This window comes from Larus michahellis, chromosome 2, assembly GCF_964199755.1.
Source record: "Larus michahellis chromosome 2, bLarMic1.1, whole genome shotgun sequence".
Lineage (NCBI taxonomy): Eukaryota > Metazoa > Chordata > Aves > Charadriiformes > Laridae > Larus > Larus michahellis.
In genome coordinates, this window is record NC_133897.1 from 165107221 (window position 1) to 165134323 (window position 27103).

The 27103-nt window shown below is 41.7% G+C and overlaps 1 protein-coding gene across 16 annotated transcripts in view; it reads right to left on the minus strand.

The window, feature by feature from the left end:
• PTK2 (protein tyrosine kinase 2) overlaps positions 1-27103 on the minus strand; it is a 222193-nt gene that overhangs the window by 102601 nt on the left and 92489 nt on the right. For all 16 annotated transcript variants that reach the window (XM_074577925.1, XM_074577923.1, XM_074577920.1 and 13 more), the window contains 2 exons: positions 15525-15691; positions 6458-6545 (listed from right to left, as the gene is read on the minus strand). In XM_074577925.1, the coding sequence (XP_074434026.1) occupies positions 6458-6545; positions 15525-15691 (255 nt within the window). The remainder of the gene's footprint in view (positions 1-6457; positions 6546-15524; positions 15692-27103) is intronic.

Sequence of the window (27103 nt, forward strand, 5' to 3'; positions counted from 1 at the left end):
TCTCTCCGACACAGAATTTTTCTTTTCGAGGGCAAATAAGTCCAAGCATCAACGTGAGTCAACTTTTTTTTTAAAAGTAACAAAGACATATCTACGCTTCAGTAGATGGAAACCGGTCCTGAGCATTTCAAATGTACCGTCTTGAATTAAGGGTAATTCACCTATGATTGCAAGAAAGCCCACAAGCACTATTTTCACCACGCCGGTTGACAGGTGGAAATTTGAAATCAAAGCGGTCATTTTCCTTTGGACTGAGCTTGGCCGACTATTTAAGAGGTATTTAGGAATACAAGTGTGTTTTACCTTCCTGTCATACAGCACTGCTAACAGAAAGCAGACATTTGACCCAGAACATTTGGAAGATACCAAAGTAGCTACATGACGACACAAACAGCAAGATCCACAACAAGAATGTCAGCATGGTTTTGAGAGGGTAAATCAATTTTTATAGTTAAAAAATGAATACTTTATGAGGAATTGTGAATTTTAGCAATATCAAGAAACCGACCCCTGTAAAGGATATCTCACTCATAATTATTTTTACAAGCTGTAAGGAGCAGATAGGTGACGTTCAGTTTGATTTATATTCTTACCATTTTTTTTAAAATAATTTTTTAAAATATCTTTTTAAGCAGCTGCAATTCTTACATTTATTACCAAATCCCTTTAGGGCGCAGTTTACGTGTCAACCATCAACTCTTCCTGAAAGATCTTTTTTTTGTTTTATTTTTTGTTTTAAACAGGCTGCCAATATCAGGAACAATGCCAGCTTTTCTCCCTATGTCCTTGACTTTCTTCAACGCTTTTCCTGTCAAAGTCATTTGCTTTAGGTCTCCTATTTTTATTAGGGTATAAGAGATGTTGTTATTTAATTAGGTTAAAGAGTCCAATTCCCAGCCTGCACTTCAAATTATATCTCATGCACCTAAGCCTTATAAAACTTTAATCATTAAGTTATTACAGTAATTGCCTGGACTTGAAATTTCCTACATGTTGGGGGACCGTGTTATAAAAATAACTGAATTTGCGTGATGCCTTTATCTGCCACAATATAAAAGGGAATTTTCATTTAAGAAAATACATTTTAAGCGTTAACGTTGTCTTCACAGACACTACAGAGGCTGAGCAAAACGTGCCATTTGTCCACAAGAAACTTTGCCTCCTCTTTAGAGGATTTTCTTTTTTTTGGAAGACAACAAGTATTACTTTTTCCTCTTTTCTTTTTAAAAACAGTTTTCATATGAAAATGAGCCTGCGTTGTACTTGTCTGGTGAAACACTGAATCCCTGTGGCACCGAATTCAGCTTGATTTTTGCAGAACATCATTGACCTGCTCTAACTTTGAGATCATCCTCTCTCTACTTGTAATTCTTTCTCTTGTGCATTACACAAACTTTGGCTTATTTCAAAAAGCAAAACCAAAATACGCTCCAGTCCTCTGGTCTCCGTTATTTTATGTATAGGTACACCTCAGGGCAGCTCCACGCTACAGGCTAAACAAAGCAGCACACAGAAAAATTCTACGCTGACAAAACTGACCTTTTCTTGTTCTTTGGGTTCTAAAAAACCCCAAAAAGTTACTTTAAGAGTCTTCAGTTTGAAGCACAAGGACAGCAACAATGGAAGGGCTGATGCCCAAGAGCTGTTTCCCCCCTCCACTCTCATACAGATGCTCACTCCCTTTTCACCAAGGGATAAACCATCTCCAATTACTGGAGGCTAACGCGTTATTCAAGGATAAATGTGTGCAGGCTCTTGTCCCACAATAAAAGGAAGGCAATTCAAGTAGCTTACGTCTGATTCTCATTATAAGAATGTTTTTAAAAGCTGTATTCTATCTTGATGTGAGATATTGCTTTCGTTCCTCACTCAGCTATTAAGGGAAAAGAGAATCCTCTCCCCTTTCTTTCTACCTCCCAACAGCCATGTCACCGGAACAGAGGGGAAAGGGAGACTCTCACAATGAATTTCACCAACACTTATTTAAAGCAGCCGGAAATGCTCCCAAAAAGTACAAGAAAAATGTGAAGTCTAATTTTCATTATTGAAAAAAATCCCATTTTTAATTCTCCTTTTGTACCCTTATGCTTGCTTGAAGTTTTCTTGAAAAACGGTAAAAATTGATACAAAAGACAGATATCTTTATTCTTCTGAGATTTACTGTCAACTGAACAAAAAAAAAGAGACTGCTTACTGATAAAAATAAACTTACAGTATTTCTACTCAGCAATCCTGCGTTCTTGATGTTTAAGGTTTTGGGGCTGGGCTTAGAGTTCACTTTGGTTCAGATTTGGGTACACAACACAAAGGGACACAACTGAAGGCTGGCACATAAAACCTACGCAGCGAGCATCTGCCAACTGTGCAGACAACCATAAATCTGGCATTTCCTCATTTTTTTAATACTTTAACCTCACAATGCACTGGGTGGGTTCCAATTTGCCTAATTTGGCTGAAATCGTAAGCAGTTGGGCCCGAGGGAATAACACAATGAGTATCACCCCTAAACGCTCCACTTAATGAAAAAAGCGAAGACACCTCCGAAGACCTGTCATCCACTGCCTTGGACACCTTCCAAACAGCCCAGTAAAAAACGACACACTTCTAGCGTCAGTCTGTTGACCAGAGCTCTCAACTGGGATGTAAAATGACGTGCCTTGAACACACAACTCCTCCAGTCAGGAGGAATGGCCCGAGCATCGGCCTCTCCCCCATCTCCAGCCCCAAAGCCTGAAACACAGATGCTTCCACAAACTGCACGGTATCAATATTATTATGACTAATTCTGACATCACAAACAAGTTCCACGGTGTGTGCGTCCCCCCCTCTCACACACATGGATTTTAATCCTTTGCTCTACAGATTGCAAACCAGGGGCACTCTTCTGAAAAGTCTCGTTAAGTGCCCCGCTTTTATACTTCTAATTAGAACAGCTTACGCCCACTGCAGATGGCAGAATGACCGCCCCCCAGTTACAACCGGCTGTACATCAAGCTACAAACAGTTCTGGTCGTGGGTTTGTGATTTGTTCAAGGCTCTTGAAAATAAAGAATATATCCAAAACAAAGAAAGGTCACAGCATCCTTAGAATAATCAAAACTAAGAGGAGGAAAAAAACAAAAGGAAAGATTTGACATACTTAACTCCGAGCTGAGAAGACTGAAATGCTTGCACCAGTTTTCACAGGGCAATGCACTCATTGAGGTGAATGGGAGTAGTCATGCATGGCAGTTATAAACGTGTGCCAGTTTTCAGTTTAACAGCCCGATAATTGCGGTTTGGGTCAACTGCATGAATAAACTGTGTCTGTTGACAGTGATTAAGGTAACACGTTGTTATCTTTACTAATGTTCTGTGCTTTTCTGGAAGATGAAGATCACTTGAGGATTCAGTCTCTTAAACTTTCAGCTTCTTTTTTAACACCACTGCTGCTCTGCAACTCAAATTCAAGAAAATAATCATATTTTCTAAAATCCACGGACAATTCATGGGTGACAGAGGTCACCATATTTCTTTTCCTTCTCCATGAACTTTTTAATTTGATGTACATTTTTAATAAGTCAGACAACATGTGTTTAGGCGTTATCAAGTTAGCAATAGGTTCTCAGCCTCATTTGAAAAGAAAGATTTAGTCACAGGCAGCATCTGGTCCTCAAAATCTTTTTCTCATTTATAACATTTATAACGAAAGAGCAACATATTTGACTTTTACATCTACAAAAGCCAATTTGATTACAGAAGAGTTATTCTGTTGGATTTTTTTTAATTCTGTAACTGGGTCCTATGTTGATTATTTCTAACATAGTTATTTCTGGGCAGAAAGCTCAAGATATCTATGTATGCAAAAGATGGGCAGACAGTGCTTAGAGATACTGTTTAGTGATGGTTTTTGTCAGAGTTAGGTTGATGGTTGGACCAGATGATCTGAAAGGTCCCGTCCAACCTAGCTGACTCTATGATTTACATACATTCTGTTCTTCTTGCCTACATACGAGATGATACGTCTGATTGCGAAGGGTGAGCTGTGGTTAGCAAAAAAGAATGTTAAAATGTTGTGGGAATAACAATGAGAGGGGACCAGAATGTGAAAAATTGTCTTTCCTTGTTTTTCCACATTCTCCTATGTTTTAGGTCTGTTCTATGATCTGGCATTATTCCACAAATTCTTTTCCTGCCTTTTTTTCATAAGCCAGTGGGGTTGCCTTAACACTCTTATTAGATAAAAGTAATTGTTGTAATTTATTCAAATGGTCAAGTGAGACTTATGGAGCAAAACAGAGTCATGGACAGAGAAGACAGCTCTGAAAAGTTGTGCACCTGATTTCCGTGACAATGATGACCCAAATACCTTGAAGCACCCCAGAACCAAGAACCATGACTTTTGAAGAACCAGAGTTTGAAATACCTCACAATAAGGTGGAGAAGAAAAGAGAAAAAAAAAGGTATAGTGTGCAGAGCAAGGAGACTAGAACCTCTGATTTTAATTTTATAATAGAAGTAGGATACAGGCCATCGTCAGATACGGGGAGCTGTCATCTTTGCATACCAGTTCCTGCTACCTTTCATAAACCTTCTTACTATTCTGAGACATTTGTACCCGTTTCTAATGATTTCCAGAAATTTAGTAAAAATGTGTTTCTCAGAAAATGCTACAAAAAATTCCGTGCTTGAAAGAAAGAGTTCTCTGAGGCACAAATGAGAGGACGCTGCAGCGTTCCCTGCTCTTGGATAGGGAAATGATGTTCAGGAAATTATTTTGGAGCTCATCACCCACTTCTGCATCATGGAAGACACAGCTCTCCTATGTTTAAAGCCAATGTGAATGAAGTCAGTCACCTGCTGCGGAGGTACCGCATGAGGAACACGATTTTGTTGTTACTAGAAGAACCGCAGGCAGTACTAAAAAGTCACCAAAATCCAGACATTTTTAGGCTGAAACAAGCATATCACACAGATCAGTTAAACCAGAATGCTAAGTTCAGACAGAATTGCACCAGAATTGTCTTCTCAGAAGTCAACTCCGTCATACATCAACACAAGAATTTCATCACACATTAAAATAATTAAAAATCCTTTAGCAGAAATGTGTGTATACAATCAAAGATAGAAGACATTTAAGAAATTAATACGAGCGTATTAATTCAATATTCTGCTGTCAGATAAAGTATTAGACTAAGGGGAGGATTATGTTTTCCTCTTTTTAGAAACTTAAAAAGAAAATTTAATCAGAATTACTGTTTCCTAGTTCCTCATCTGCAAACGCATCTGTTAACAAGGGCAGAAGCGTGCCAACGCTTTGGAGCAGCTCCAGTTATATCCTAATTTTAGGGGATGTTGCTCAAGAATTATGGTATGCCCCAAGCAACCAACCGAAGATCAGGATATTTTGGAATGTGGCAGAGACACAAACAAAAGAACAGCAGCCCATGGGAATAGTTTTCCTGGTAGAAGCCTTTGGGGTTTGAGTAAAATTATCAGCACTTCATAATGTTGTTCCTTTGACACAACAAAATGCATCAAGTAAAAAACCAAAAATAATATTCCCATTTCAAAACAAAACTCCCGAGCTTTCCTGGTGTAGTTCTTGAGCTCTGCCATTTCATCTGACTTCACAAGCCCTCTCTGCCTCTCATTCTTACCTTATCTCTATCGTTACAATACTCCATAAAATGACTCCTTTAAAGAATCTAGATTAAAGCTAATCCTCCATACAGAAGTGCAAAGTATTGCTTAAAACTGACATAAAAACGTATCTGGGTCACAAACCTGTCACCATGAGTAACACAAACTGTTTGTGAAGCAGTAACAGTATTTCGGTGTATGAACACAGACAGCATACCATCCTAACGCTGGAAAAGACCCACCTAACAAGCAGCAAATAAGAAAGTTTAAGTTTGAATCTTTAGAGACACATGGATTCTTAACATTAGGGGATACTGTAACAGTTCTCATCCAGACTTCTCTAAGAGATATCCCTGTGATTAAAATTACTTAAGTGAAGAAAACGAAGATTTAGGTGCTTTATTTATAGAAACTTCTACCGTAATGCAGTTTCACTAATCAATAAGAGATACTCAAATCAAGAAAACAACCTAATCATATGGGTGGGAAAAAAATTCCACGGTCGTAGTGAAATTGCCCACTTATTTGCACTTGCAAAAATAAAGAAATCCAGCATTTTAATAAAGTGTGAAACAACTATACGAAGACAGCTGAACAATAGTAAATTTTACCCAAGTTAAGACAACAACTGCAGAATTACCTTGTCTTTGGAAAATATTCCTTATCACTTCTCAAGGCAAAAGATGCCATGAGCTTCGTGCCCTTTCTGCTTTATATATGCAACCTTCAATTTTACCAATTTCGTTTTCTGCAGTAACATGTTATCGGCATAAACAAAGCCAGAATTTCCCAAATTTATGCCAGCAACAGAAAAGAGCAGTAGAATGGAACATACCTGCTGATAGAAAAAATTTAGAGTTGGTTTGTCCTCAGTGAACTGGTTTAGAAATCCTTTTGGCAAATATCGAATTCTCAATTCGTATCTGAAAAGCAAGAAAAAGAGAACTGGTGAGACAAAATAAATAATGGAGATTTCTTCACAAATAGATGCCTTCAACATTCTTAAAAATAAGGATAAAATCGGAAACAAACTCAGAAAACTAAGGGGAAATTTTCTCTTTTGATTACTCGCAGAACTGGAATGTAGTATCTGACAGTTCATAAAAATATTTACAAAGCACCTTTGCAACAGAAACAAACATAAACCCCTGCTGCTTTCTCAAAGCTTCAGTGGGGACTGAAGCACCAAGACCTGCAGCAGATGAGCTATGAGGGCCAGATCCATAGGAAGGGAAACCCAAATTAGGTGACGAGAGCAGACAAGCTGCCATAACCACCGACATGATGCCCTGGTAACAGCTTTTATCTTTGGTTATCACAAGCGTGGTACTTAAAACACAGATCCCACTGCTCCAAGTGAGACTGGCAACCACTGTTACTCACCAGGAGCCACATCCTACAGACAAAACAAGGGCTTACTCAAGGAACATGACTCCACTCCTCCTCTGATTAAGCGCTGCAATATTCACCTCTGAATTGTGCCAAAGGTTTTGAAGGGATTTCTCTGTAAAAAGGTTTTCTTCTTCCTTATTCATCACCAAGATGTACGCAGAAGCCGAATGAAGCAGTTTTCACCATGACAGTCATATTTTTCAAGTTAATAGTACATCACAGAGCAAGGCAGATTCAGAATGAGCCTTGATTCATGACGTATACCAAATTTGTATCCCTTCTTAAACCCAAAACTACTACTTCCAAGCCCTAAATTTAATCCTATTGCTTGTCCTGAGGTAACAGCGCACGATGTTTGACATGCCCTGCATGTTTCCCCCTCTAACACATTCCTGCAATGAAATTCTGATAATAAATGTCCTCATCCCTTTCGGTGTGCCAATACAGCATATCCTAAGTATAAAACTCTTACAGCCCTTCCCCAAAATAAGTATATTTAGCAATCTACTCATGATGGTAAGAGCACATATTGCAACATTTCAATCTATTGCTTTCGGCAGGACAAGAACGTCTTTTCAGCAAGTGATTTGGCTGCCTGCAATCAAGATTTATAGGGGAATGTGATAAAAAGTTCCTAGGAGTTACTGCTGCTTAGGATTCCACGGCAAACAGAAGTTGTAGTATTCTTCTTTGCTTTGAAAGATTCATTGAAAACACACTGTCCCATCAGAAATCATTAAAATACGGAAAGCATTTAGAAACTGTAATTACATTCACATAAAATATTTAGAATTAAGTTTTTACATATCTTGGCAAGTTTATGTCATAAAGGAAAATGCATGCTCAGTCTTCTTACACACAGAAAACATGTTTTTAAAGTAAAGAGTCTTCAGACTGCAGGATACACAACAGAGGTGGAAAAAAACCTGAGGGAGGAGAAATTTTTTACAATGAGGGCGGCGAGAGACTGGAAACAGTTGCCCAGAGAAGCTGTGGCTGCCCCATCCCTGGAGGTGTTCAAGGCCAGGCAGGACAGGTTTGAGCAACCTGCTCTAGTGGGAGGTGTCCCTGCCCATGGCAGGGGGTTGGAACTGGATGATCTTTAAAGTCCCTTCCAACCCAAACCATTCCGTGATACGACGACACAGACATATAAACAAAAAAAATTCAAAGTCACAATTAAGACAAATTCTCAAAAATTACTCTAATTGAGGAGGCATGCACATTCACTTTCTATCACTGATCACTGTTTACCTTTCATATACATAGAAGATATCTAGTTATTCAGTAAAATTTTAGCGTTTAAGGGCTAAGGAGAGAAAGCAGCATGAGCATAGTGTCCAGAAGCAGAACTCCCTACGCCCAGCCTCTGCCACATCCCCTCAAATCTACCGCTGAACACCACTACCAAGACTCTCATGAAACAAAACAAATCTATGTAAAAAATTACTTGTTTGCATTTTGTTGACTCTATAACCCGGCGCATCCTACATTTTAAGATTAAAACCAACACTGCTCTCTGAAAACTGTCCTTATGGATTTCTCACAGTTTCCCAAGTGCCTTTTCTTCTATTCTCTCATCCTTTATCTATTTGAATTCCTCTCCATGGCAGCAGGTTTCCACATGAAACAGCAAGTAGGAAAAAGAGTATTATTCAAAAGTGAAGATCCAACCTCTGAGCAAAGAAAAGTTGGCTAATCGGATACTTGAAGGTGACTGGCTAACTGGTTATCTGTCTTGCAGCACCTCCCACTTAATTAAAACATTTTCATCCCTTCCCATCAGAGCTGCACTTTGTCAGATTATTGGATGTTAATACAAATTCTGGTATCTATTTTATTATTGCTCTGATAAATCATTGCGAGGGACTGCCAAATACATATCAAAAAAGGCTGGTGTGCAACTTGAGGGCATTACCATGGGACAAGAGAATTTGTAAATCAGAGAGTGAAGTCAACTAAGGAAAATTCAGTATCCTGCAAACCACCACTGGCCACTTCCTTGAGCACAAAAGCTATGGCTTTATCTGAATGGATTTCTACATGGTTTATGCACAAGGCAGAATATCAGCACACGGCGCTTCTGGGGGACAGTTAATGGACAAGATATTTTCAAAGATTTCAAAGCAAAGAAAAGTTAGTAAGTGTACCTACCCCAAGGGGCTGTACTGGGTACCCAGGCCCTGTCAGGGCTCTGCCTGTGTGTGGAGCGGCCGGGGCTGCCCCGTGCCGGACACAGCCGGTCCCAGCCGGCTCCAAGGGCCCCAGCGCAGGACACAGCTGAGCCCCTCAGCCAAGCTGGGGGCGCCGGGGGGAAAAGAGGTTTGCGAAAGGGCCGAAGGCGGCCCAGGCAGAGGAGGAGGAAGGCAAGGAGGGAGCAGCAGCAGAGGGAGCCCCAGGGCGGAGGAGGAGGAGGGCAGGAGGTGCTGCAGGCCCGGAGCAGGGATCCCCTGCAGCCCTGCAGAGACCCCGCTGGAGCAGAGACCCCCCCTGCAGGCCGGGGAGGGCCCCAGGCCGCAGCGGGGGGATATTTCCTGCAGGAGCTGCGGCCGTGGAGAGCCCAGGCGGGAGCAGGTTGTCCCTGAAGGACTGCAGCCCGGGGCAGGGCCCGCGCTGGAGCAGGGAGACGGGTGAGGAGGGAGGAGCGGCCCCGAGGGGCTGGGATCACAGAATAGTTTGGGTTGGAAGGGACATTTAAAGGTCATCTAGTCCAACCCCCCTGTGATGAGCAGGACATCTTCAACTAGATCAGGTTGCTCAGAGCCTCATCCAACATGGCCTTGAATGTTTCCAGGGATGGGGCATCTACCACCTCTCTGGGCGACCTGGGCCAGCGTCTCACCACCCTCAGCGTAAAAAATTGCTTCCTTATATCTACTCTAAATCTTCCCTCTTTTAGTTTAAAGCAATTACCCCATATACTGTCACAACAGGCCCTGCTAAAAAGTCTTTCTTTACAGCTTTCTTGTAGCCCCTTTTAGGTACTGGAAGGGGCTGTAAGGTCTCTTCAGAGCCTTCTCTTCTCCAGGCTGAACAAGCCCAGCTCTCTCAGCCTGTCCTCACAGCAGAGGTGCTCCAGCCCTCGGAGCATCTTCTTGGCCTCCCCTGAATCCACTCCAACAGGTTGGGGGCCCCAGAGCTGGACACAGCACTGCAGGTGGGGTCTCACAAGAGCAGAGCAGAGCAGAGGGGCAGAATCCCCTCCCTTGCCCTGCTGGCCATGCTCCTTTTGATGCAGCCCAGGATGTGGTTGGCTTTCTGGGTCATTGCCAGGTCACATCCAGCTTTTCATCCTGACCACAACCCCCATCCCCAGCACTGTTTGGGGGAGAGGAGCCGGGAGTGAAGGGGAGAAACTGGGCCTGGGAAGAAGGGGAGGGGGGATGTGTTTATTAATGTTTGTCTTTGTTTATCACTACCTCAATCTATATTAATTGGCAAGAAATTAAATGGATTTTCCTGAATTAGAGTCCGTTTTGCCTGTGACCACACTTGGTAAGTGATCTGTCTTTATTCTTGACGCGCAGGTTTTCTCATCCTGTTTTCTCCCCGTCCTGATGAGGAGAGGGAGTGAGAGTGGCTGGGTGGGCTCTGGCAGCCAACCAAGGTCAACCCACCACAAGGGTATCAAGTGCCCGACAAAGACGACCTTCTAAATGCTGGAAGGGAAGTGTTATGATTCACTGCATGTGTTTCAGATGTCTTATTTAATAACAGATACTGAAGATGGGGTTGAATTTTCACACTATACAAATGAAAAGCATCCTTTATTTGGTCTCCTGGTGTACTAAGAAGAAATACTGACTGGCAGGCACTCCACACCACCTCTTTTCCTATTTTTCAGTCATCCTACAAGCCAGAAGTCAGAGGCCTGAAGAAATGCAAATGGAATTGATCTCAGACCTTCAGCAGCATACATATTGCCTCAGTCACCCTGATCTAGACCAGGATGTAGAACACCTTTACTCTCTGGAATTAAAAACAATATAGGAAAAGCAATCTTTCTGCTTTACAGGGAGCTGTCGACTTAACTGAGCAGCCACGAAAAGTACTGCTGTTTGCAACAGGATCTCATGAGAAAATCAGGTAAGGCGAAACAGCTTGGTTGGGACAGTCACTGAGAGTGACCTTCATTATCTATTTATAACCTTAATAACCTAATCTCCGACTATTGCCTATGGGAATGAAGAGGCTGACTTCCAAAGGCCAACTCAAGGATGGGCTTGATTGCCAATATCTTCTAAATCTACTGTGTTTGAAACGCAGACAACTGATGAGAACGACAAGTCTCTTTCTCACAAACCATGTCTGCTTTTTGAGCAAGTATACCAGCTGACGATGACTTCCCCTATGTTTGATAAAAGCAGACGACTACTATTCTACTTGCTGCTCTGCATCTATACAAACACTACCCAGGCAGTTTGTGTAGCAAAAAAGGAAAGGATGATCCAACTGTTAATATTTCGTGGCACTGAAGGAAACAATCTCACCCGTCCCAACCATGGTTGCTTCCAGCAAGCTCTGATGTGGTTCACGTGAGCAGAAAAGTGACCAGAAAGGAGAAATGGGAACAAAAAGGGCAGACAAAGGAGCAAGAAAACAGCCTTATATGAGTTTAATGAACTGAATCAGTTTGCTGGGGGATCAGACAAGCATTAAGGCTCACAGAAGAAAAGGGAAGGGACTGGATAACGGGAAGCAAGAGGGGAGAAGGCAGACCGCGGAGAGGTACCAAGCTTTTAGATCAACTTAGTCAACTCATTAAATAATTCCGCAGGTGGTCTGGCCCTTGTGTCAGTGCCAAGGCACTTGTATTGCAGCTATCAAAACTTACAGTACAGGATTGCTAAAGCACTGGGGCTTCTTTGGGGCATCTTCTACCTGTCAGAGCCAAAGCATGAATGTTGCCCGCTCACAAGGACCTGCTTTACCGACAAGCCTTAAGTATAGAACTGGAAGATGTCTAACGCCATGGGGAACAATTCATTACTCAAACCTCTTGATTCTCCTCTTGTGGAACAAAAAAGACCAGCAAATGTAACAGTGTTTTGGCACATACCATTTTTAGAGACAAAGGATAGCTGCTGGGATTGCTGCTGAAGGCTCAGTATTACCAAAAGTGACCAGTTGATGCTATGATTTAAGAGTCCCACATCCCGCTAACCCTAGTTCACCTGGCTGTACAGGGTACAGGTGAAGGTTAAGGGAGGAAGGCTCTTTCATCTTTCACCCTCATGCCCTTGGCATCCAGTCATTAAAATAATAATACCACAAGCGAAGACTAATTACTTCATTAAAAAGTGAGTTTAATACATGCCCAGGTCTGCCTTGCTAGCGTAAACTCTAAGAGGAAACCTGAAGCAAACAAATCCACTCCAGTCTTTATTGCCTTCCCATGAAAAAGCCCTGGATTTTGTTTGTATTTCACTTGTCACCTGGGATCATCTTGCATGGACAGGTACACAGGCCTTCATACAATGCTTAAGGAACATTGAACAATTTATACTACTGTACGATAAACCTAAAAGCAGCCATATTATTTGCATTCAGTAATGAACAAAACTCTCAGCCTGCATTTGGAAGACTACAGTTATTCTAAAGCAATGACATCAAATTATATTGAAATTATACAATGCTTCTGTAGTGCTAAATCTTGTATAACTCAAAGAAATAAGACAGTACAGAAAACACAGCAGACTCCAGAATACTTATTTCCTGAACAAACTACTACAAATAAATAAGCAAACAGTTCCAATAATTATAACTCTGATCACTTTTGGCACCATGATTGAGACACATTCGAAATTTTCTGGTGCCGGACAGAATTATCTTCATTGCTAGAGAATAAAACACAATGGAAAAAAGAATATTTTGTTTGATACAGTTAATTAACATGAACATTCCTGAAGTAAACATACAGTGAAGACACAGGCACAGTTATCAGAAAGCTTTTATCTGAATTTTAGGGCGAATCTTTCTTTGTAGGAAAAAATGAAGTATTAGGACTTTACTGTTTGTTTGGGTTTTTTTAAAGCTACTAGATAGTTCAAAAGTCTCCTATCTTGTGCAAAATCCAAACCTTTTTTTAGCAAAAAGAAGGTCAAAGTAGTATATAAAAGCAAACATGAGGGTGGGGAAAAAAAAAAAAAAAAGACTTCCAGTAAGCAATGATTTCCTGTTCCTCTTTTGCCACGTAATTGAGGTTATCCAGTTTGGCAAAGCTAAATTGTGTGTGCTCCTGCAAGTGAACTGTTTGCCACAGAAAGAGGGAAGAAAATTTGAAGTGACAGAATTGCGGTTGGCCTTGTTGCCCTAAAGGCCCCTATTATTTACTTTTCCTAAGCTCTAACTACAGCTGTGCCATCTGAAGCCGAGTCCCATCCCTAGTCCTCCCCTTCACGAGCCCATCCTCTGCAGGATCACAAGCAGCGCAGCACCAAACAAAAGCTGCACATACGGGAAACTGACCTTTTTCTGGTTAACTTTTGTGTACAACCTACTACTGACGATCAGCGTAACTTCTAGTATCTGGATTAGCCCAGGAGAATGTCCGAGATCTAACTTCTGAACACTGAATATACAGCCCCTTTAATTTAGATGAGTAAAAAAAATAAAAATAATCGCATCAGAGTCAGTTACTGATTCATTAACACTATAGGATGCTTTTAATTTAAGAACCATTCCAAGACTTCTCCCCCTTTACTAATCTAAATATTTTTACAAGTACTGTCATATGATCTTAAACACTCTGTGTTATGGTATTACAAATATGACAGCAGCGTTTTGATTATGCACTGCAAATCTCTATGGGTTTAAAAGGTATGCCAGGCTGTATGTGTTCGATAAAACACTAAATGACACTCTGGAAAGGTATTAAATAATTTACATCTTATCATAGCTCTTTCAGGAGTATTTGATACAATTCCTGTCCACAAACTTCAAAACAATCATCTAATTTTGCTTTTACAACTGATTAACTTTGTTCTGCAATGCGTGCCATGTGAGTTGCACCGCTTAATAAAACTGGAACTGACACCTGTACACTATGTAACAGATTTCCAGAGCATCGATTATTCACATCTATATTCAGGTTACACTATGATCATGGAAAGGATTCAGGAATTCCCTACTTCCTAAACTGGGATTGCACAGTATTATCAATGACAAATTTCTTGTAAGGTACCGAAGGAAAAATATTGATGCATATACAGAAACACCGAAGTGTCACATGCACAGAAGAGAATGTGCAACACATCTGAAACTTGAGTTTTAAACATTCCTAACTTGTTTGACTTTGCTGCGTTTGTTAACATCGGGCCCCTAAAGAGAATTTATAAACTGAAGATTAGCAACTGTGACATCTGCTAGTATATTATAACTCCATTTGCAAGAAATTAAGTAGAGGCTATTTACAATAATTTTGCAGAAGATATGTGTAGCCTTCAAAATAACTAGGGACTTCCGCACAAATCGTGGTTATAAACAGAAACCACAGAAAAACATGCACAACCCCCCTGCAATGAACTAGTAACCATAGTTTAATAGCATTTTAAAACTCTGAGCTCCCCCATCTTCTCTAGTAGACTATTGTGTCCTCTTACAAGTAATTTTAGTTTCCTCTTGTCTTTCTACCAGGAAAGTGGACAATTTTCCCTTCTTCCTGTCCAGCCTAAGTTCTCTCCTTGTTCTTTGCCTTTTCAGCTTACTCTGATAAAAAGATGAAGAAAACTCAGCCTTCAACAGAGAGCACGGGTCATAGCGCTTCTTTTAACCAACTAACTGGTATCATGAAAATACCTCAGCAAATGTACTTCAGCTATGAAAAAAAACCAAGTTCTGCAGCTACCTTTCTATTGTCCATTGCTCCTGGAATAATGGAATATCCCAGTTAGAAGAAAGGCAGATGTTCCTCATCACTCTGGGCCTCCATTAATTACCCAATAAATCATTTTATAACTGCAGAGGGATAAACTGATCTATTCACTGCATTTCACTTGTTTCAAATTACCTTTCTCCTACTTAGTCTCTATCTAAATGCATCCAGTACTTAACAATATTCTCTTGTTTTCATTTAAATAACAAGATTTATCCTTTTATATCATTGGCGGAGTGCTTATACCACAAATAGGATTCCTGTCCTAAAACTTTTAAGGATGACAAAACCTGAGATGGGGCTGGTTCACCAGACACTTATCACAATTTTTGCAGGTTTTTGAGGACAAACGGCTAGGAGATTTCTGCTCCTACTTCATGCCTCCTCTAAATCCCAGATAAGAACACTCATCTGTTCTCCTCAGTTTCCAGGAAGCCCCTTACAATAACAAAAGTGTTCTTCACTTCTTTTAACTCTTTGATGTGAAAAGCTGTGGGGTTTTTTCCCCGTTCCATCACCTCTATTACACCACAAGAGGATCTCCCTTAATAAAGCAAAATTATAGAGTTGTTTCTTAACACAAGGCAAAAGGACTTATGTGACTCGATTTTGGCACTGAACAGATTTATACTCTTACTTCCATTCTTCTGGAGGGTGGGCTAGTTCAAATTTCTCTCTCACATTGGACACCCCCATGTCCAGGTGTAGCCAGTGAACCTCCTCAGACTGCAGATGACTGAGCCGTAACCCATAGCAGGCCACATTTTTCACTTTGTGACTGTCCACAATCTTCTGAATTATGCCCTAAAACAGAGAAACATACACTCCTTACAAGACGTAAAATGCAATAGATATTTTTAAAGAAAAATATTACCATGTAATACCCTATACAGAATACTAAGCAATAAATCAGGTATCACCTTTATTAAGAATACTAAACATGTTCAATTGTAAGCTGCTATTTCAGGCAACCATTTACAATTTCTGAAGTTTTACCAGCCTGGCTTCACAAAACATCAGTAAATACATTTCCATGCATCTTATCAGAATTAAGCCACTATTTCCTTCATGTAAAACAGAGTAACATAAAAGCCAAAATATAAAAAGCAGATTTGTGGATGAAAGCAAGATGTATTTGTTCAAAAAACCCACCAGCAGCCTTTAAAAGTCACTCTCCATCTACAACTGGAAAATCATCTTAGACTTTCATCCTATTTAATGCCTCAACGGCCAGGATTTGGTAGGTCACATCACAGCCCCTTGGTTTCCTTCCCCCTCTTCCCCCCACTCATTTTCTCCTGACATTCAGCACAGATCACACAGAAAATGAGGCAAGAAACAATTATTTGGGAAGATTCTCAAACAAAACAAATGTCCTACTTGTTTGTTCCTGAAGTACATTTCATAGTTTGACGATGTCTTGCCCAAGAAAGGAAAAACAGCATAACAGATTGCCATGTTCAGACCCTAAAAAGGTCTAACTTGCGGTAACTAAAATTCAAATGTGTTAGCAGCTCGTGGATTAGCAACCTTTCAGGTGCCGCGAGCCAGGCTGTCCTGCTCCGATGCAGATTAGAAAGCCAGCAGGAGCTGAGAGCTGCTGCCTCACCACGCAGCAGAAGGTCCGGCTTGTCTCCCTGCAAGGCGGCAGATCCCTGCCAGTCCCACGTTTAGCGCTCAGCGGGAGCGGGGGCTATCACTGCTCCCAGACACTCCTCCCAGGAATTCACAGTCCCTTCGCTTCTCACCCTGCCACGGTCTGAAAAATTCCTACTGGAAATGCTCGTGTGCGAGTGTGTGCATAGACACACGCATATACACACACACGCACATACACACACACGCACATGCCCAAGCTCATGATTCTTGCTCAGAATTTCAGAAAATACCAACAGCAAGTTCTACAGGAGCCACAGGTGGGCTACTGGAGTGAGTCAGGCAAAAGGGAATTTTTTTTTTTTTTTTTCCAGGATGACATTGTTTCCCCAAATTTCTTATTTTATATCCCAAAGAAATTGTTTAAGACCCCAATTCTGCAAATTAAGCAAGCAGAAAACTAACTGCAAGAAGATAATTAAGGAAGCACTAAATCTTGAGCAGAGGGGGAAGCTGACACGTGTAGGAGTGGAATCATGCTTTTGGTGAGGTGACAGCGAACTCTTAGATCAGTTCACACATCTTATCAAACCTCTAAATGATCTTCCAGAAGCAACACAGTGCATAGTGAAATGTAAAAAAAGTAATAATAATTCTTTCAAGCCCACAAGAATGAAACAGAAGCCGTGTTTAGTAAGTTCATGGAAACCAAGTCAGAAGGGGTTCCATCAAGCCCAACACGCTGTGTCCGACAGCAGCACATGAGCATCATTTGCTTCAGTCCCAGTGGTGCCTCCCAACACCTTGTCCTTCTCCCAGGCCCAAGAGCTGGACATCCATCTAAGTGGATGACAAGCCCTACACTTGAAGGAAGATGGCCACAAACAGCAAAGCATGCCAGATGCTTGCAGAACTGCACCGTGTAGGAGGGAGACTTCAAAACACACTGGCAAATCCAAGTTTTCAAGTGAAATTCTCAGCTGGCAGCACAGCAACCGGACCAGCAACAGCCGAGTCCTGGCAGCCAGGAGATGCCCAAGTTGCTGGGACAAATATCTGATAGAAACAGAAGTGACCTCCCTGCAGGTTCACTGGTCATACAACTGAAGGAAGAACCACAGTGGCCACAGCCGGATGCTGGGGGAAGAGGCGACACCAGGCAGGCACAGACGACACTTCCTCCAAGTGCTCTCACAGCCTCTGACTATTTTTATCCGAGTGGATTTCCTGAGCCAAGCATTGTTTCTGTCATTCATCAGCCCTCAATGAAACTCTTCCAGTTACTCATCCCGTCTCCTCTTAAAGCAGTTAACTTTTTGCAGTCTTCCCCAGCAAGTTCCAAAGATCTATTATCAGGTCAGTGAACGGTTTTAAATCTGAATGAAACGTATTGACCGCACCATACAAAAATTGGTTAAGTTTGTTTCTTGCCTGTATTTAAGGGTCTTTGTATCAATAACTGCCAAGGAGAACAGTTGCCTGTATCCCGGGAAACACAAAACCACCACCAAGTACTCTCAGAAGTGACAGAGGCGCATTTAACCTCTTCTTCACCCAAAGGACAATCTCTGCTTAGTAACTAAAGCCTACCATTTTGGCAGGCTGCTCTCCTGGAAGGGAAGGCTGCCAGCTTCCCTATACGCATGCAAACAGAAGAGATTCCTTCATTTGCATTTCTTTCTACACCCTGCATAAATAGAGCACAAAAACCACACAGCGTTTCTTTTTGGAAAGCCACCCCTTCCCCTGACCGTGCCAGTCGATAATGAAAATGGGGGTGCGTGTTCTTAAAAGGCAGCTATGCCTGCTGTGATAAGAAATGGCTTTGGAAAGAAAAAAAAAATTAAGGCAAAATTATCTATGACCATGAACCACCGAGGATACTGATGCAGAGGGCTCAGCTGAAACCAGTAGTATTTACTCAGGAAAGAATCAAGCCAGACGCCTCAGAACCCCTCTGATTTTCAGGTTGGGATTTCAAAATGGCTTAAGAAATCAGATGTCTCAATTCCCACCAAAAGTGAGTGAGATTTTTAAGTTTCTATCCTTTTTATATCACCGATTGATTCCAAACCTATCACAGGTACAAAACTAAATAATAATAAAAAAGTAAGTGTATTTTCTACATTATGTAAGAAGGGTACCACACTCCTGGCCAGGTAGTTGATAACACCCCAGGATAATAATTAGCAACAATTAGCACATACTGCAACTCAAGAATTCAACTTCAATGTAAACATTAAGGAGATAGCAGCATTGCTGCAAAGGAGGTCAAGTGCAAGTGTTTGAAATACATTCTGAAAACTTACGCATGCCCAGAAAGGAAGAAGTGATGCTTTACACAAAACAAACATCTGAGCGGCTTCTTTTTTGTTTGGGAATGCCCGAGAGGTCGTTCCAGGCGCTAACGAACCAGAGCCAGAATCAAAAAATAGAGAAATAAGGAAATGTGGTGATTAAGACACAAATGGCTGGTCTGCAGGGGAAACCTCTCAAATAAAACATCTATTTGCTTATTTGCCTATAAGGACAGGCCGAGAGACTTGGGGCTGTTCAGCCTGGAGAAGAGAAGGCTCCGGGGAGACCTTATAGCAGCCTTTCAGCGTCTGAAGGGGGCTTACAAGGAAGCTGGAGAGGAGTTTTTTACAAGGGAATGTAGTGATAGGACAAGGGGTGATGGCTTCAAACTGAAAGAGGGGAGATTTAGATTAGATATCAGGAAAAAAATTTTCACTCTGAGGGTGGTGAGACGCTGGCCCAGGTTGCCCAGAGAAGCTGTGGCTGCCCCATCCCTGGAGATGTTCTGGAGAACCAAGGTCTGGAGACCAAGCTTGATGGGGCTTTGAGTAACCTGGTCTAGTGGGAGGTGTCCCTGCCCATGGCAGGGGGTTGGAACTAGAAGATCTTTAAGGTCCCTTTCAACCAAAACCATTCTATGATTCTATGATTATTTTCTCTTTTATTAATAAACCAGAGAAGCTGAATTTTAGAACACCTTCAATCAACATAACGCAGCACCACAACAGTGCGGTTCATTCGGCAGCGGGGAGGTGCAGCGTATGAACAGCCCAGGGATGAACAGCCCAGGGATGAACAGCCCAGGGATGAACAGCCCAGGGATGAACAGCCCAGGGATGAACAGCCCAGGGATGAACAGCCCAGGGATGAACAGCCCAGGGATGAACAGCCCAGGGATGAACAGCCCAGGGATTCCCCTGCAGCAGGACAGGGTTCGGTTTATCTGGCTGCTCTTGCCAAACAGAACAAGATTCATCTCCAAGGGCTGCACTGGCACCGCAGCCGTAATCAAGTCAGTTTATTTAACTCCGATTGGGTAGTAAACAACGCGTACAGCCTCCACAGACCAAGTGGAGACACAGGGAGTGTCAAACAAAGCCATCACCATCACTCCGGGATGGGTGACAGCTTCTCTGTCTTTCATGGTTGCAGTGTGAGGAGCCTTGCCAGAAACACGCCTGATGTTCTTCACCGGAGTCAACAGAATGCTTAATCAGAAGCTTCCAGACAAACAATTTAACTGCTTAACCACTGCACAATAGAGACTAAGGCATCCTGCTGAGAAACGTCATGACAATTTTTTAACTGGAAGCATAGCCAAAGACATCCGAAATCTCTCCAGGCCTGACTACAACCCGCCTTTTAGCTCAGGAAGCTCCTCAGATGCATTCTTGAGTGGAAAAAAAAACAGGTAAGGAACACCACAGTTTCAACCTTGATTACAAACTTACAACCTCTAGAACGACTCACAGGAGAGCTTGACTCCAGCAGAAACCTCCTCCAGACGAGCTGACACTTTGGGTGTACACAGGTACCTACATGCATATAAATTTCTACGAGTTTTCAGGTGTCTATTGTCATTCTGATAAATATCCTACAACTGCAAGGAAGTCACACAATCATATGCCAGTTGAATGCTGTTTACTGTAATCACATTGACTTTAATTAGGTTTCCAGAGCTAACATTTGCATCCCAAACATAAAAAAGGCCAGTACAGCTGAGCAAGAGAGAATGGGGAGCCCTTAGAGGAATTTCCTATCAATAACAGGGAAGTGACAGGTCACCTTTCCCTCCCTTTACCCCAAAGGGAAGGAAAAGAAAAGCTTTTTCAATAGCTAGAAAACAGGCTAGCACTCATTTTTACTCATTTGGCTAAAAACCCAACAGATATTCAACACAGCTAATTTGAAAAATAGATCAATATTTGTCCTAAATTAGGAGCATGCGTCCAAAAATAAAATTTACAGTACAGTGTATCCAGGAGGCTGTTGAAAAATCAAGACAGACCAGAGAAAGGCCAAGAGGCGCAGCATACCCTCGGCTCTCCCAGTACGAATCAATAATAATACCTTGTGCTTCTGTAAATGAGTGAAAATGAATTTCTTGCTTGTAAATTAACAAAGCTGATGTGCTACTATGAATAAATTGAAGTTGGAACAATATACTCCCAGTGTGACTACAAACCTAATTTCCCTATTTAGTAGGAAGGAGAAAGTGTCTTGCACTAGAAAAAGTCCTTAAATAGCTGCTCTGACATAGGGACACAGTGGTAATGTTTGTGAAGCACTTCAAATATGTCAAATGCTATTTATATATCAAGTATTGTAACTCCTGATGAGAGATTTATACGGGGAGCTTAACTGAAAAGCTGGACAAAAGTAAACTACAAAGCTATGATGCATTTAATTTACAATTTCCATAAAGGAAAACTCTAGAATGCCCTCAAAACACCAAAATGCAGGTTGTCCTCCAATGACACTGTCTGATATTCAAAGAGCAACGCCCACATCCCTCTTCCTCATTATGGCGCTACTTTCTCTCTCCTCCACTGATCCAGCAAACACGTTTGTACACGTCATGCTAAACTAGGCTGGGGAACTGATCCAGCTGAAGAAGAACTCAGCTGCGGAAGCCCACCAACAAGTATATATCAAAACTATAGCCTGAAAACACGTTATTCTGGCACCTAGGATTTTGTCACTGTGCAAGCCCAGAGACACCATCAACCCAAGCAACAAATCCACCCAAGTGCCTCAGCATCTCTCCCACCTAACCCATACACAGATCAGTCATCCAAAGTGCTTCCCCACATTCACGTGACATTCCACATTCCATTAACCTCCGAGCACACGCCGATAGCACACAAAAACACAGCGCCGATACTGCTGTGCTTCCCAGTCTCCTCAGATGAATCCAAACTCTTCTGATCCTACTGCACACTGGTATAGCTTCCAAAATAAACATTACAGTACGTTAAATGTTGACAATAAGTTCAGTTTGCCAGAGTCTTAACATACAAGAACGTACTATCCCCTGTCTGCAGTTGCATTTGCAAAGTCCAGGAGCTTCCTTGGATCCAGTCCTCTATGGCTCATGTGGGATTGCTCTTGACTTGAGGTGGGTGCTGATCTCCTCTCTCCGGTGACGAGTGACAGGACATGAGGGAATGGAATGAAGCTGCATCAGGGCAAGTTCAGATGGGACATTAGGAAAAGGTTCTTCACTGAGAGGGTGGTCGGTCACTGAACAGGCTCCCCAAGGAAGTGGTCATGGCTCCAAGCCTGTCAGAGTTCAAGGAGCATCTGGAGGACGCTCCTAGTCATTTGGTTTAGTTTTAGGTAGTCCTGCGAGGGGCAGGGAGTTGGACTCAATGATCCTGATGGGTGCCCTCCAAGTTGGGATATTCTATCATTCTATGACTTGAAGCTATCTTTAGATATAGGTGTTTCCAGAAAAATGTCAAAGGGCTATTTATTGTTGTTGTTTTTAAAATGTTATTTTGCACGTCTCTCTCATCCAAGGACATCAAGAGTATTTTGCACAAGTAAAACAGGCATTCTAAAGACCAAGTGTTCTGTAACACCAAAAATACTTACCTGGCAGTTTTGAGTCCTGCTAATGTTCACAGACTCTTTCCATCAAATGTGAAAGAACTGTGTGACCAACTTGCTACCCCTGTACTATAATATCATAAGGATTGATTTTAAAAGAGAAACCCAGTAGATAAAAAAAACGTCCTGTATAATAAATCTGCCTTCTCCTTTACAGGTATCAGTAGACACATCAGAACCGTCCAACCACATGCCCAATCCCCTAAAAGTCTTCAAGCTATCTGCTTGGTTTAGGAGGTACCAAGAAGCAATAAAGTGTACTTGGCCCATTCAGCAGTTGGGAAGCATCGTGTTCAACTTCTGGCTACCTGGTAGTTGATAGGAACCAGTATGGTGTACACCAGCTCTGCTCCAGCCCAGCCACAGTGACTTTTTGTCCAGATATTGGGTCGAAATAAGGCAAGATTGAAAAGGGGGAAGACACTTGGAGCACAGAGGTGAGAATGAATGGCTAGAAGTTAGTCTTCTCAGTGACCGAGGTTATACTGACAACCCTCTTGCCCTTTTTTCAAGGTAAGCGATAGGCAGTATCTTTTTTGGGATGTGTTTGGGAACCAGGAATGCTGCAGCAGATGATGAGGGATGATCATAAATAAGGCATTACTACCCTATTCCTGGGTGGTGTGGTAACACTGCAGTGCTCACATAAGCATTTGCGTTCTTCCCTCAGTTTTCTCAATTGTGTCAGTCAGCTAACAAGATTGCAGAACCGATCTGGATTAAAAACGACACTAAAGTAGTCATTCATTTTAACTTGGACGGAGTTTGCCAAACAGTCGCAACACCTATGCCAGCACAACTAAGGCAGCAGCACGAGAAAACAGCGAGAAGGAAGCTGGCACTGCTGCCCGAAGAAATGCTCGTCAAACTAGGACATCGTTTGAGTTTCAGACCTTTGCACTAGAGACTCTTTCCATTCCTCCATCACAAACTGAACCTCCAATCAAACACTCAACCTCCTTTATTACTGGGTAAAATACAGCAACCATCCGTAGCGCAGAAACACCTGCAAAAACTCAGGAGCCTAACGTAGAGAAACCTGCAAAGAATGGAAATACTGCAAAAACAGCAAGCCAAAAATGAATGAAATACCGACTCTGTAGGATGGACTAAGACATGCAAACTGCAAATGGTTTGGGAAGATAAAAATCGGATATGGATAGAAGGGGAGAGTCAAAGAGGAAAAGAGTGAGCAAATACTAACACAGCAATGCAGTTTAATAAACTGCTTTAGTGATGTCTCAGCTGAATGTGCTTCAGCCCTTCTTCCAAAAACCTCAAATTAGGCAATTGGCTGAAGGTTTTCCAACCCTTCTATCAGTGAAAAATAAGATCCTGCAGGTGGGTAGGGAAGCTGATGAACTTGCTCCAGTCTTTTCCCCTGCCGTAGGGATGGGACACAGCCAAGGCATGCCCCTTGACTTCAAACTTTTTCGGGTCCATTAAGTCAGATATATCCTTCTCCTTAGCTAATGATGTTAGTTTCTTCTTCAGCTTTTTGAGTGCTTATTCCGCTAACATTAAAGAAGCCAACACTTTAGGGTGCTACTGCATAAAAAAGGAAGAAAAAGACAGAATGCTGAACAGGCTAAGAGAGCCCAGGACACCGTATCTGTATTTGGCAAAGACAAACCACGCTTCTCCCTAGTTCCTGAAATAAGGACAAAGCTGACAGATAAAAGTTTCAATGCTATCCCTATCCAGTTTATGTTTCAGTCAGCTAGTCTTACAAAACTGGAAGAAAAAAAAGCTTTATAGGAACAAAGGTGTGATGCATGTCTAGCAATAACCTGGTTTGAGATTTCTGGTTTTTATTTCCACATAAATAATGCCATCTTTACTTCTCACAACTACTATTAAAGAATCAAGGAGAAGCTTTAAGGGCTAGATGTTTAGAAGAAGGTGTAATGGATGCAAGCTAGGCCCCTCTGGACTGGGAATGCAGACCACGGAGCAGAACTGCACTTCACCGAAAGCCATCTATGAGGGCTCACACAAGGCTTCCAAATGTCTCTCTTCTAAAAAAACCCAAGCCTCCCCTACCCCCTCAGCGCGCTAGATGCAGCGCATTCATTTCTCTATCAACTACGGTTGTTACAATTCTGCTTCAACCACATCTTCTGAAAACAGAAAGGTGATCTACCTGTAAGTGCTGATCAAGACGCGGTGGCAGTGTTTCCTTCCAGGGTGCACTTGAGACCAAAGAAATTCCATCTCAGCAACACCCACCTACTCGGATGCCACACCTGGGGCTGGGAACAGGGCAGAGCATGCCCTGCATCCTCTCCAACCCCAAAGCCCTGGAAATCCCTCTGCGAATATGCACGTAGACAACACATCCAACTGAAGACATACCAAGATAAATAGGCAAGATAAACAACCTTTCTTTCTCTGGCAAATGCGTGGCTCCATACACATTTCGCAGGAGACCACTGTTTGCACATTCATAAAAACCGCCTTTTTTTTTTTTTTTTTACTTTTGGAAGAGAAGCATGTCTTCAGTATTACACCAAGGAAAAAAAGGGGTAAAGGGAGACCGCCAGTTCTTTGAAATCCAAGAAAGCATTTCCAAGAATTGAAAAGCTGCGCTTGAATCCTTTGCAGAGCACAGACTCATCCCTCAAAGGAAACAGCTGTCTTCGAGGGACTAAACCCATCCAGAATAAACAGAGGTCCACAGCCAGCAGTTCTCCTCAAAGCAAAGCCTACATATAGGCACACTGCTGTCAGGGTTGCAGGTATTTCAAGTCAAATAGCAAGGAAACCATACTTTTAGTCTAGACACTTAAGAGGCTTTTACAGAAAGGTAATTCCTGTTCATCTGAGCTTAACAATGAGGTTTTTAATGAAAAGAGTTTCCTCTCATGATCGAGGATTTGTGTACAATGTACACAGCTAAAGCACTGCTTCCACTCTTAGGAAGTCACATAAGATTATTTTTTTTTTTTTTAGGGAAAAGGGCCTTTCCTCACTTCTTGTCAAACGCGTCCTTTCCATTGAGAAAAGCAAACTTGACTTTGTTACAAACAGATGATGTTAGAAATCACAAATCAGGAAAGAAAATTCCATGCTTACTTTCCCTTGGTATTAGTACATTCCACAAAGTCCTCCACTTTACCAGCAGAAATACCTTAAATTGGCTCTTCTGGAGATTTCAGACCAAGTCTGTCTTCCTTCCAATACTGGAAAGGTTCCTCGGCTACCGTTCCAGAAGCTGTGCTAACCAGGGAGTTGTCTTGAAAAACCTTTTTTTCTTTTCCTTTTAATTGCAGAGCTGTCTCAAAGACATCCACCTCTGAATATTCTTAAAGAGCGCCTTGGAAAGAAGTCAAAAGCCAAACCCAGCACCAGGCTCCTCCTCAGTTTGTAATTCAGAAGAAATGGAAGCTCTATTGCACACCATCTCCCCCATAAAAGGGGAGGGGGCGGTTAAAACTAAGGCGTAAAAACCTTAAAGGCTATTTTAATCCTAAATTATTCGGCTTGGTCAAACAGCAGTCATTCCAATGGAATGTAGACTTGTACTCAACAACTGTTTATGGTTTCTAAAATAAATGTCAGGATATTGTAATACACCAGTGCTAGATCTTCACTACGGAGTACCTGCACATTCAACAGTCATTGTCCCAGTTTCACAAAATAAAACAAGAACTACATTTGTTAAAAGAACAAAGTTTAACAGCAACCCATCGCAGTCTTCTTTATTAAGAAAGGAGAACAATACAAAAATCCCATTACTTTTACAAAAATATCCAATTAAGTGTGGCTATAAGAAAACTAAAAATTAAGGCAAGCCTCAAATAACTGCTACTTGCCTGTTCTTTTGATCCCGCTTTTATTAAAAATGACACATTTCTGCTTAAAATAAGGATATGTAACTCTGCAAACTGAACTCAGCACTGAATTTCTTACAGTCCCTGTAAGTTTTGGATCCTTGAAGCCCATAACCACAGGTATTTCTGAGCTGGAGAAACCCAAGATGTAATCTCTGCTTTTGTTTTCTCAAGTTTCTACATACTTCTTTGGAAAGATAACCTCGATTTTAAGTACCATATAAAGAATCCTAGACATCCGTCCACAATAGAGGCTTGCAAGGTTAAAAACATTCTGAGACATAGTTTTTCTTCCCTTGTACCAAGTAACACACTTTATGAAACAAATTAATCATGTTAGATATATATCAAACTGCTATACTTCAGCCAGGGAGCAAAGATGTTTCAAGTGGCACCCAAAACAAACCCTATTCCTGGTAAAATAAATGTATGCCATTGATGATAATGATTCCGATTGTTGCACCTCTAATCTGTCCATTCACCAAGTTATCCCTGAACACAGATGTGAGCTTATTAAATTGACAAGAGACAGATTTTTCTGATCATCACCAATGAAAACCCTTGAATTTCAGAGGTCTATGACCACTGTCACAAGATCTACTCCACTTAGGAATGCTGTTAGGTCTTATCACACACAGCCATGCGAGAAAACAAACAGGAGGAAAGGAAGAGAAAACTCTTTAGTCTTTTTTACTTGGTTTTCATTTGCAAACTTAATAGTGGGCAGAAGGAGACAACAGGTCTCCTTAACCCTGATGACTCTCTCCCTTCAGCAGATTGGAATCACGTTGTGGTGGAATCTGAAGTACCGTGCAGAGAATACAAACGTTGGAAGGAATGAGCAGATGGGAACCTGCTTCTACACTAAGAACCTCAC